Source organism: Scaptodrosophila lebanonensis, unplaced genomic scaffold (genome assembly GCF_003285725.1).
Source record: "Scaptodrosophila lebanonensis strain 11010-0011.00,11010-0021.00 unplaced genomic scaffold, SlebRS2 tig00000024-arrow-pilon, whole genome shotgun sequence".
Lineage (NCBI taxonomy): Eukaryota > Metazoa > Arthropoda > Insecta > Diptera > Drosophilidae > Scaptodrosophila > Scaptodrosophila lebanonensis.
This window is the reverse complement of record NW_022060538.1, coordinates 3570358-3584050: the sequence shown is the minus strand read 5'-3', so window position 1 is coordinate 3584050 and position 13693 is coordinate 3570358. Positions and strand designations below refer to the sequence as shown.

Sequence of the window (13693 nt, the reverse complement as noted above, 5' to 3'; positions counted from 1 at the left end):
AACTGCTTCCAGCACTTCAGCCACAACTGCCGCTCCCATTCCTGGCATACCAACTGCACCCACTTCCAATGATTTCCCAACGCCGGCAACGTCAGCTCCCACCGTGCCCACGGCCCCTGTAGATGGCCCACCAACTGCCTGATAAACATAAGAGTGGAATAGGAGGCCGTGTCTCAGTCATGAATATGTACCGAGAATTTAATATTTTAATAAAACCAATAGAGCATTATTATATGTACGATTGCACGGAAATTAACAAGCTAAGTATACCACATTCGAGCAATCTGAATCTTCAAAGGCAAGAATACGACCTATAACAGATTATCCTGGCCACCAACTCCCAAAAGGCCAACAAACTACAAATCTGCACCTCCAAGCGAAGCAGTTAAGAAGCCCTAAACTCAAAGAGAACTTACTTGAAATTTAATGAATCCCTCATGTATTTGAACAAGAGTTTTCATGACCGAAATTCTCTAATAATAGTCGGCAATGACGTTGCCAACTGTTTCAGAATAATGCTCTGTAAAAAATATGAAGGGTAATACTTATGGGTATGCAGATACAGCTATACAGATAGGGGCCTGCCAGCGCCTTCTTCACAAATATGCACAAAACATTGAATATCCTTGATTAACAACCGATAAACAACCGATTTTCAAGTATGAGATATTTTTATTTAATTTGGTTCTGTACAATTTCTTGAACTGAGGTTTTCAACACTGGTCTACTCAAGTCAATCGGTTCACAAATGACAAAGTTATTCAATATCTACATACCGACATAAAAGATGGCGCACCCAGTACATACATATATGTTTGTAAGGAATGATTATAGACCTGGGGTATATTTATAAGTTTTGAACCATCAAAGCTAATTTACTTGTAAGCAATGCTAACCACATAAGCTTCTAAATTTCCATGAAGTTGGTTAAAGATGTCTTATAGCTTCCACAGGCACAGTTTTTCAAAACATATTTTATTTAAGATTGAGAGAGAGTAAGAGACAATGAGAGAGCTTTAAAGTTATACGCAATTTTTACAAACCTACTGATAATCCTATACAATTTGGCAATGCCAGCCTGGTTGGACCAGTTCGAAAATTAAACATAGTCACCCTAGATTTTACTGATTATACCAAACAAATGGTTTTAAATACCAGACTAGATGCATTGTCGGATTCTACAAGACCATGCTTATAATGCGTGGACGAGTCAATCAGTCAGAGAAACTAAAATGAGGAAACTTTTGGTATCCCAATTAAGAGTTGAAGATTAAAGTCACATGAAGTACATGCTCCTAGAAAACAAGCAGTCCGTCCACGGACTCCACGGACGCCTCCGAAGGCAATTTTTGTTCTTCAAAAGAGTGATTTTATACACCATACCCCATCTATCGCTATAAATACATAAATGGTTTAAAAAAGCCACTCAAAAAGAGACTTTCTTTAAAGTAAATGGACAATTTCAGTATCTTACTTGTAGACAATTACTTGGAGTCTTCAGACAAGAATATATATAAGATTACTACAATCTTTATTGAAAGTATGACCAGTAGTGAAAATTAGGAAAGAAGAAACACAAAACTTCATTTAGGGTAAAACAGAATTGGAATTCTAAGGCGTAGGTCAGTACCAATGACAAGTAATTTGTCATTCACCAAACTCTATTGCATAATTTAGATCCAAAATATTCCAATATTGCAATATTACATGTTAGCTGGGAAGAGAAGCTATGCATTACTGCGAGGGAACTAAGTGACAATATTATCAGGAAATACATATATTATGTCGATAATATAAACGATAATTTGCTGCTACTGAACAGTCGCTAGCTATTGACCTATAAGGGACGGTAGAGGCTCTTCGATACCTCAATTATTCAATATTGACACCTTTTTTATTTGGACCTTCAATAATGTTACAAGCAAAACAAAAAAAAAGAATAATTAAACGAGCTGATTACAAATAATTGATTAGCTGAAGTCCCCGGCATTGCCATAAATAGGCTAGTCGCTTACTACGCTGGGCAGTCTTAAAAACGGCGAGTTATCATAAGGTTTAACAAAGGAAAAGCGAGCTAGTAACATGAAAACTGGTAAGAAGTTCAGTTCTGCTCTGTTAAGGATAAAATGCACTGGATACCATTATTTTGTCCTCCTTCTTGTGTAGCACTGCTAGTCCTTGCAGCGCTTGTAGGCGCCAGCTGGGCACAGACTTGTGATACGCCTGTCTATGAAGAGACCCTGGAGCCCCAGTGCAGTAACGGGAGGAGAGTCCAGCTGCCCAACTATTTGGACGCCACAACTTTCTATTCTTGCGCCAGCGGTTCCCCGGTACTACAAAAATGTCCCGCTGCCACTCCCTATTTCACCTACGTATATCAAGGCTGTACTACCTGTGCCCAATATATACCAGCTGTTGAGTGCTCAGGTCTGACCATCAATGTCGAATGTTATCCCATTGATACTCCTGCTCCGGAACCAACCGCTGCTCCTACTGCGACACCCACCGGTGCACCCACAGCGGCTCCCACCACTGCACCAACTGACGCTCCCACCGCTGTACCAACCGATGCTCCCACCGCTGCCCCAACCGATGCGCCCACCACTGCTTCCAATGTTCCAACGCCAAATGGTCCGGTGACCTCCGTTCCAGAGCCACCCACTCCAGTTCCCACGGCTCCAGTATTACCGACTGGCCCACCTAGCATCCCATAAAAGATGGCATCAATTAACAATATAATTGAGATTTCGCTGAAATGATCTATTTCAATAAATGACATTGAGCAATCTTTTAAAGCATAGCAGATCAAAATTTTTTATTCAAATACCTCGATATTGCCTTTCCATTCCCCCTAAGAGACACATACTCCCAACAGCTATAAAAAGTGAACCACCATCTGCTACTCACCCAAGTATCTGGCTAGATATAGATCGCGAAGTAAATTAATAAAAAAAGAGGAGATAGTGTTAATAAATAACATATGTAAATGCAATCAGCAACGTCGTTGTATATACACTTCTCCGAAAACCGTCCAAATATATGAATATACATTCATAAACCGTGACACTGCGCTATCGGGCCATATGTATCAAGAAACTGTCAGAGTGAAAAATTGAATGCAACTGGTATTTGATTTTGTAGCAAGCACATTAATTTTGTAGGCAAATATGCCGTTTAAAGTTATTTCGCTGGGAATCACACTTACTTGGCTCTTTCTTCTCCAAATAACGTAAGCGATTCTTTTAAAATTCCTGTCTTTTAAATCGTATTTACAATGTACTTCAATTCTTTTATACTTCGTCTTCTTCTGATTTGCTTCAATCACCAGTTTTATTGGTAAGGCTAAGTTATTCCAGTTCGCCTTCATAGGGAACCCTTCTCTTTCTGCGCTTCAAAATTGTTGATCGTGTGTATATTTGCTAAGTATATTGGGGGATAACCTCAGAGTAATACCTATAGCTATGACAGTAAAAAGTACTTGACAATTTATTGAGTTCTCCTCGAAGCAGGGATATGTACACTCAAAAGTTAAGCATTATAGTATTTTAACTTTAGCTCTAACACCTACTTTATAAGCTGCAGTGAAAACAATACCATTGTTAGAAAAAGGCATTAAAGTCATTTGTAGTATATACTTGTAAGTATTGAAGCGAACCCGGAACCCTTAGCAGAGCATCAACTTGCCAAAGTTTTCAATGAAATTCATCGTAAATTTGTGTTTCTCGTTATCTTGAGCTGCGTTGACGCTGACACTTTCTGTAGATTACTCGTGTTACACGTCTACGACTTCTTTAATTTTTGCCATTGATGATATGATTTGGCCTTTAATTATGCGACTAGTGGGGAAACAAGAATTAATCTCGCAGTGGGCTGATAAAAAATGTAAAACAAATGCTTCAGTGGTGCCTCACGACCATAAATAGGCTTTCGTTGTGCCTTTACAGAGCAGTTTTGGAAGCGTAAAGCCAGCGTAAAGTTCAAAGGAAAGGAAAAAGGCGAACAACAATATGAAAAGTGGTAAGAAGAAGTGCGGTGGCAGGTCACAATATAAAGGATATCCTTATATTATTCTTCTTTTTTGCAGCGCTGCTTATATTCGCAGCGCTGGTAAGCGCTACCAGCGCCCAAATCATCGGCGGTTGTACTGCTCCTAACTACACTGAGACCTTGGAGCCTACCTGCATCAACGGCCAAAAAATCAAATTGCCAAATTATGAGGATGTTACCACCTACTATTCGTGCATTAACCAAACGGCGGTTCTGACATCGTGCCCAGCTGCAACTCCCTACTTCACATATGTATTACAAGACTGCTACTCCTGCGCAGAATATATACCAGCCGATGAGTGCTCGGGCTTGAAGATTACTGTCAACTGCACCGCTATAGAAACCACAACCAGTACCACGACTACTACAACCACAGCCAAGCCTACGACAGTCACGACGACAACAGCTGCAGGCAACACCACAGCTACAACCACAAGCACCACCACCACTACAACCACGGTAGCGGCGCCAACAGCGCCAACTCCGGGAGGTTCAACAGTATCAGTACCCCCACCGCCCTCACCGAACCCACCAGGTGTAATCGAACCAAGCACACCATTACCCACAGCTCCAACATCTGCAGGGGGCCCTCCCTCCGTGTAAAACAGAATGTCGATGTCTATACAAATGTACACCTAACATGATTTTGTGTGAATAAACAACATAGAGCAATATTTTGATAGACGCCAAAACGCGAATTCTCACCCAATTATCTTCAGCCTCGCGCTTATCCAGCAAATACAGATGCAGTCTCGATCCCAGAGCCTGCGGCGCCGCAAATTGTTTGATCAGGCCTTTGGTGCGTTCAAGTTGGGCTGCCGTTGTGATGGGCTCCAGAGCTCGGATATAGTCGGCCATGGTCTGTTCTAGCGGTGGGACAGGTACTTTGGGTAGTGTCTGAAAAATGAGAGCGAGAAGGAAACAATTTAGGTTCAACAACCCTTTCTTTAAGCGCATTTTCTCTCATTTGTATGCACAACATTAATGCAAAAGAAACGGCCGTGGCGATGGCAAGACGACGTCTATATGCCCTGGGGACAGGAATGTCAAATCATACAAAAAGTAAAACTAATAGAAAAGGGGAGAAACTAAAGTCGGATGTTCCGACTTTAAAATACTCTGTACATAGTAATAATAATAGAAATTTAGAAAAAGAATTCGATTCGATTTAGAATTCCAAAAATTATGGAAAATTACTAATTGCAAGGGAGCGGGGAAGGAGAAAAATTTTGAAATATACTTAAGCTGCGTATTCATTGAAGGCATTTGGGAGTAAAATTTTGTGTCCGTAGGTCTTAAAATCTCTGAGATCTAGTTGCTCATACGTACAGACAGGGCTAGATCGTCTCGTCTTGTCAGGATTATCAAGAATATAATTACTTTATGGGGTCTGCCACGCCTTCTTCTATCTGTTACATTTTTCACTTTCCGCAAGCCTAATATACTCTTGAACATTTCGTCGTCTTTTATATTCCATTCCCCCCTCTCCTTGGCATTGTCTAGTTTTTATGACGCGTATTGCTTCAAATCGATTGGCCTTCCAACTTCTTCATCTCAAAAAAACAAATAAATGTGAAAACAAGAATGGAAAGCTACAGCTAAGCAGGCCCAACTGTTCAACACACAAAGAAAAAAAAACTTACATAAAAACACAAAAAACAGTTAAATAAGTTATCGCCAACAGGAATATATTAATATTTCCACAACTCTAAAAAAAACTTTAAATAAGTTTTAATGGTAATTAGAATAAACAAACTACAGCGATTCTGGCAATGTGTAATAAAGTATTAAGTAATTATTAATTAATAATTACTAACCACGTGCTATGGAACAACGGATTCAAGCTGCATGAAAGCTAAATATTTTGAAATATTTTGGTATACAAACGATTGTTTTCTTCAAATTAGATTAGCTTTCTTCTGCTGTCATTTCCTTCGGCTTAGTAACACTGCTCTTAATGGACTGCCAAGAAAAACTATACTCCTGGCAATTTTAAATGCTGCTAAGAAGTAACACAATTCCGCACTTAACAAACAATTGTATAAATTTAAAAGTGTCAAAATGTCATTGACTGCAGCACAGTTTTGTTTTTTTTTTTTTGGATTTTTTGCTCAGGAACCAACGCGAAATTTACTTTGTCCTTTGGCAGTCCTGGGGATAACAGCTAGTCAGGTTGCCCAGAATCTGTTCAGTTGTAATGTCTAACTCTATTTCGTTTAGGGGTTGTTGCTGTGCTTTTACAGGTAAGGATGAGAGTTTGTGGTGTTTGGAGGGGGAGAACAGTCTGTGTGTAAGTCTGTCAGAGTTTCCCCGCATTTCTGGGTTGGTTTTGGGTCTGGTTGGGTTGGGTTGGGTTTGGTTCTGGCCCTTGGGGGGACGCTGTTGCTATACAAAAGCGCTCGTTATTTGCATTTGTAATTATAACAAACAGGATTTGTGTTGCTTTCACACACACACGCACACACACACACACATCATGCTCGTACACATTTGTTTGTGTGTATTTGTGTTTGCCAATGACTTATTGCAGTAGCAAGTCTGTCGAGCTCTTGTGTAAATATTTGTGCTGCCTGCAAAGAAATTCAAATTGATTATTCAATTTAACTTACGTCAGGAAATCCAAATTCGTCTACGGACTCTGCAGTGGAAAGCCATTTCTTGGGTATTGACAGAATAGAGTCTTTCCATCCTAAAAATATATAGAAGGCGGAGACACATTAAACAATTGTTGATTTAGCTCTCTATTTTATCAAACTACAATTATACATGTTGACTAACTTCCACTTTATAATTGTTAACATAATCGCTTCGCCTTAAATTAACAATATTAATCACTGTCACAAAGCTAAGGTGCTTCGTACTGTTACTAAGAAACGCTGTCAAAGTCAAAAGGTATGAGTAACGAATGGGCGTATAACCGTTATCAAGAGAAACAAAACCAATAAAATCCGAAATGTAATGCTACGTATTCTGTTAAGAAAGTATTGATTTCTTTCTTGAATTGCTTAGACAAAAAATGTTTATTTAAAAACACGCATACACATTCGTTTGCCACGCTTTCGAAATCTAACCATAAATCCATGGAATGGGCTAATTAATGATTTGGTAAGTCTATTGATTTGAAAGAGTTCCAAGACTGATAACAGATAACCAATGAATATACTTAATACAATTAGGACTACAACGTTAAAAGGGGTGCCTAAAATAGACTTTGTTCTACCAATGATTCTACAAATTATATATACTTGATATAGTAAGACGATTCAAATGAGACTTGAGATTGCATAAAAGAACGAATTTTGATTTTTGTACCGGTCGTACCTATGGCAGCTATATAATATAGCGCCATAGCGATTTTGACGGGACCTAATTATTATAGTGGTTCACTATAAATAACTCATAAACTTAGTTGCGATATTTAAAAAAAAAAATTTCCAGTGGCAGCTATATCATAAGATTCATCGAATTTGATGATATTTTAGAGTGTAAATAAATAGTATTGGTTACGACATCTTAGGAAACAAAAAAGTTTTGGTAATATAATTTATCGTTCTTATGACAGCTATAAGACAAATATATACATAGCTTATATATGATTTGTAGTAAACGTACTCTGCGTTTGGATAAGACAAGTCTACATATGTATAAAGTTTTGTGGCTCCAGCTGTTATAATATAAAAGTTAGCTTGTCATAGCGTGGAGTCTTCTGCCTGTTACACAAATATGGCGTTTAGACTTTCTAATATACCCATTCACTCTTCTGCAATAGGGTATACAAACGGTGAATTACATTCTTTTTATAGAAGTCTGAAGCGAGCGACAACTTGCTTGCTTTTAGTATTTTATTGGACTGATAAGACAAAGAAGTTACTAGATTTGACCAAGGAACTTGATTGATTTTGCCAAACAACATTAACATTGCGTTAATCAATCATGCAGAACTTTGAAAAATAAGTATATATGCATATGGCTGGGTCTGTTAAAGTAAATTTTAAATTATAGATACCAGCAGTGAACCCTTCAACCTTCAACGTCGTATTTAACATTTTTGCTTTAAAATGGAAAATAAAACCTTGTTAAAACAAAAAGAACACAATGAACGCTTCGCTTCTTATCCCCCAAACAACTCAACCCTAAACATCTCGCATCGCACCCAAAAGCATCATCAGTTTCTCATCTTATGGCTTTGAATGTCTGCCTGACCTTTCGCTCAAATGCAATCTACTTGTATTAAATTTTTGTTTTTACTACAGGACATTGATAGAAGAAATCTATATATATGTACGAATATATATATGTGTATATACTTATTTATTTATATGGAGTAATTCGTGCAACTTTGTCATTGCTGTAATTCGAGTGTATAAGCACTTCCGGTTGCCATGAGTAGCAGCAATTTCCGGTTTTCGTTTCAAGTGGACTTGCGTCTAAGCGCTATTGTTGACTGACTGGGGGGCATTTGACTAAGCCCTGTGCAATTTTCAGACAAATCAATTTGTCTTCTCATAAAATATTATTTACTCGTATTTTGTCATGATGGCGACCACGTTTACATTTAAGCATACACGTGGACAAAAATATAGTGAATTATTTACCAACAAATATCTATTGAAATGATCCAAACTATTAATAAACAAAATATCTCGTGCTTAAGAAGTTGCTCGCTATTCGATGTACGAGTATGTAGATGCAAGCTTTATTTTATCCGTGTCCGGCTAATGTGTGAAGACCGAAAATATCAGCTATCAATATAAAAGAGCTGTCATAGAAAAGATATGATTTTAAAATAATTGCTGTAACAAAAACTTGTTTATTACTAATCCATTGGGAAAATTGTAGTTATATTTACTGCATTTACATTAGTCGTCGTCGTCGTGAATGGTGATTATGGCTAAGCAAAGGCAAAAAAGGTTTAAAAACTATAACATAGTACGGAAATTATAGGATATGGCCCGTGCCCATGAAGGAATACTGGTAAATCAAATACCTCCATCAAGTCTGAGGTGTTCATTAGAAACTGTAATATTGTAAATTTCTGAAATAAAAATATTAGTCACTTAAATAATATATGCCAGCACGACGAGCTTAATAGAAATCCTTCTCTCTTCTACTTATCGACTCTTTCGTGTACACAATGCAAAACACCTGTTGATTTAGCTGAAGTCATATTTGTTTCTAAAATTCAACATTTTTCGATATTTCTCTGGGTGTATATGTACGACTATGTATCTGGCCCTTGAGAGCGACCACTCGAGTGCTTTTATGTGTTGCCTGCTTTCAACCGTTCTCTAAATAAAATAAAATCTTATCTAACTTGAACAATACTAAGCACATGCATAATTTGATTAATAAAAATGGTTTTGTCCTTTATGACAATCATGGCGCAACCCTCAATGCAATGATGTCAAATTTAATGCAATTTATTATCCTTTTTTCATTATCTCGCTAAAGATGCCCCCACCAGCCACCAGCCCACCAGCCACTGACAAAATGTAGCAACTACCCAGCCGCACGCATTGTGGGTGCCGCTAACGGAGGTAATCACACAATGAAGTCACGTGGCAGCAATTTGAGCGTCCGCTCCTTTGTTAAGCTGCGCCTTGTTGTCTTTTCATGAGGCGTGCAACAACAGTAACCACAAACCCTAACCAGTTGGCTGCCTCAGTGTCTACTTGCCGCATGCCACGCTGCCCTGTTAGTGACGCTACAAACTTTACCAATGTCTGCCTATTCAGTGGACCATTGGCGGAGTAGGGGGACTTGACGCGTTGGCAGTTTGCAGCAAATTATAATAAATTGTATTAGGAAATGTGCATAACGTCGCAGAGCAGCAACAAAAAAAGAAGAGAAAAGAATTAAGTAATTAAGCCGGCGGTTGCGGTTCGGTAAGGTTGGTTGGCTGGCTAATATTTCATAGCAATCGCTCTGGCCCTGTTGCAGAAAATTTATGATGTTCACTTAATAACGCAATTATCAATTTAGAAAAAAGTTGTGATATTTATGACAAACTTTCTTTTGTTTTATATGCATATATTTATAAACATTTTTTGTTACTGGGACAGGTCCTTGTCTTTGATGCTGTTTTGGGTCTGACGGCAACCACTTGAAACACTTTAATGCATAAATTCCAATTAGAAAGCTTCGTAGCTGCACCACAAAATGAAAAAAACATTTTTGCAACATAAAGTGCCAAGGGGCCCAATTTAAGTGCGCGTGTGTGTAGCTTAATGAAAATGAATTGCCGCGACATGGGACTCATATGCCGTTGGCGAAATTGTAACTCTAGACCGCTTTGCACATGAAATTACCTGTCCAACGTGGCCAATTGGGGCATGTGGGGGCGGTCTGTATGTGCCCCAAGCAGGGGACACATATCAGCTAGAACGGAGGGCCGAAACCCGAGGGAAGTTGTGCAAGTAATCAAAAATAAATAACTAACAGGCAGAAGTATCCCTAAGACAACATTGGAGAAGCTCTGACCAATGGCAAAACGACATCTTGCAATTTTTATCTAGTTTATCATTTTCGAAAGGCCGATTACACATGTAAAACCGGAAACTTAAATATATGTAAACATTATATCTGACGACTTTTCTAATATATGTGGCACTATTCTATATGTAAATTGCAGCCTATTAGTGAGAAAGCTGCTGACTGTTTTGGAACAGTTGTTATGTATGGTATGTATGTATGATCCAGCCCTGATCGCCTATCTGTGAAATGGAGAAATCCTTTGAAAATTTTTAAATTTTTAATTTAGAGTACACGTAAAGGTTACACCAATTTTGATTTAAAAACTTCCTATTTACTATTGCTAAGTAGCTCTTTTTGTTTTAAGAAAAACACATTTTTTAAAGTAGAAAATGTCGAACTACGAATTCTTTAAAGTTCAGGTCTAAAGTGTTTTCATTTCTTTGAAAAACCACTCCTTAAGGGTAATGTAGATATCTAGAGAAACACTGTAATAGCAGTTAACACATCAAGAGAGAGTATTATCTTTCTATTTGCTACTGAAACTTTAGAAAATATTTAAAAGCTGCTGTTCGTGATTCTGAAGATAAAGCAACATTTACGAATATGCTGGAGTTATCTGCATCTGACAGATAACAGTTTCTAAAATTTGACAGTAAAAGAGCACCACTTCTAACTAAGCTTCTCCAAAGTTTTCAAAATTAGATTAATATTATATTAATATTATACTGATAGAAAAAATGCATTTTAAAATACAAGCCGCAGGTGTATTATTTCGTCAAAATCGTATTGAATTAATTTCCTTAAATGTGATTTCATTATGCCCAATCGACATTAAAATAAGATATTTAATATTGAAATAAGCTTAGCCGTAAGTGAGACAAGAAATCTTTCTTTCTCTCTCGAGTATAAAAATAACCTGCTCCAAAAGTTCTCGAGCAACCCTTGCCGGGGTGTTGCGTTTCGCTTTCTCGACACTTGTTAGTGTTGCCGACATGTTGCAATTTTAAACCTTTCATGCTCGTGGCTCCAGCCCACCACGCGACATTTTGGGGCGTGTTGGCGTGTGTTTGACAGCTTCCCATTACGCTTACTTTGCAGAGGTGGACTTGTGACTTGGCATATAGCTTGTACAGAGCAATATAATATTAAATTTCATTTCACATTGCAACTTTCTGCCCACAGTACGAGATACGCACACCCAATTAGTACACATTGCGAGGCCACTAAAAGAAAAACCATGCATCATTTTCAATTCAATACAATTTTCCAACTGATTGATTGATTGATGGCATGAATTTTGGCGCAAGCTGGCAGGCAGCTAATCAAATATTCATGCGCCATTACAGACATGCAGACAGGGCGCATTTCCGCTTCCGTTTTCCCTCTCTGCCTGTCTGCCTTTCTGTCTGCTCGCCCTTTGATTGGTGCCATGGATGAAGCTGTTCTCTTACTTTACTCGTACATTTGATGCTGATCTGTCAACTTCAATTTGTGCATCACTGACAACTTTGCGTCCATTCGAGATTGGTTTTTCATTTACGAGTACATTACGGTACGTTTTAGTTGTTACTCTCGTATGCTGCCTAATTCGATTTGCAGTTATGGTACAGGCCCGATGCATTAGCACATTATGATTAGGACTAAGAATAAAGAAATGTAAACACACATGCTTATATAAATGTGCTGATACAATTCACGCCTTAATGCCAATGCACGCTGTCATTGCCAACACGCCCCCAATTTCAAATAGGGCAATAAAATGCGTCAATAAACCAACGGGCTCATTATTAAGCTACAAAAATCACGCTCAAAATCGTCCCGTCCCCACAAAGAGCAATACGAATATGCCTAGAGACGACAGGGAACTGCTGTCGTCTGTCAAGGCACGCGATAAAAATGTAATCCCAATGAAAAATAATGTTTCTGCTGGCATGATTCCAATTTAGCTACAGTCGACCTCTCCGGCCCCAAATGCCAGGCGAAAGGGAGATAGACAGGGGGAAATGGGGAAGGCCAGAAGCTCATTAGAAGGCCTCGGCAAATAGGCGATGAAAATTCTCGTTACTGCAACCGAAGCAAATGAAGGAGAAGAATTTAAAAAGGCAAAACAAATCCGAGTCTGCGAGTTATTGTGGTATGCGAACTCACACCCACCTCTGTCTCCGCCTCTGCTTCCGCCCAGTCCGCCAGTCCTATACAACCAATAGCCACCCTTCATACCATCCTCTGAAGCAGCCCAGGCGACACGTTGCGACTACATAAAACACCAGCTAGACACGCGTTTCAAGCCCAACCGCAGCAGCTGGGCCAGAAGCAGAAGCAGGAGCATCTGGTCCTGCGACTGGTACCGTCGTGTTGGGGTCGTGACATTGTCGACTGAATGAAAGAAAGAATGAATGAGTTTTCCTATGGTCCTTTTGTTCACGTTCTTCACTAGTAAAGGGCTTCAATTTTATGTATTTCGGAATATGTATGGCACTGAGGGTGACTCTGGACTACAGTAGTCGGCACAGCATGGTTTTTCGCATTAAAGTGCAGTATATCAGGACTATTCGATTTATTGTATATTTTCATGTTCCAGATAATTCCACAAGATGTGAACCATCTATTTGCATTTAAATATTGAGATTGATTAAATTTAAAAGGATCTATGAAAAATATTTATTTTGTTCCATTATTTTTTAAATACAGAAGGGAAAATTCGTGGCATTGAATTGATTGCTTCCTATTTATTAACTCTAAGACAGTAACGAATATAATTAAATTATTATTTTTAAGAAGGGTTTATTTACAATCAACAAAATACATAATATATAGGAAACAAAGAAAAATAGCAATATGTGTATAGTATTTAACAATTAACGTTTGGATTTTTGATTGATGTGTAGGATTTTTATGGTACAAAAAAATCAGAATTGCCCATGGTGGTGCTGCTGCTCTTGTTAACTGCCGCACGCACACGCGTACGCACGCAGGAATTGAGCCGTAAATCCTTTACGGTCTTAGCGCTGCTGTTTTTACGTTGTTGCTTCAATACAACATTTTAGAGTTTTCTGGGGCTTTTCGGGCCGGCTTTTGTCTGTAATGCGAACAACAAGGACGACGAAACAACTGCCTTTATATTTTTGGGGCTGCGCTTTGTTTTTGCCACAACTCCTTGGCCAAAGCGGTG

The 13693-nt window shown here is 38.6% G+C and overlaps 1 protein-coding gene across 1 annotated transcript in view; it reads right to left on the bottom strand.

The window, feature by feature from the left end:
* LOC115621934 (choline O-acetyltransferase) overlaps positions 1–13693 on the bottom strand; it is a gene marked incomplete at its 5' end in the record, with an annotated part of 42659 nt that overhangs the window by 7318 nt on the left and 21648 nt on the right. The window contains 2 exons of the mRNA XM_030515781.1: positions 4753–4944; positions 6657–6736. Of these exons, the coding sequence (XP_030371641.1) occupies positions 4753–4944; positions 6657–6736 (272 nt within the window). The remainder of the gene's footprint in view (positions 1–4752; positions 4945–6656; positions 6737–13693) is intronic.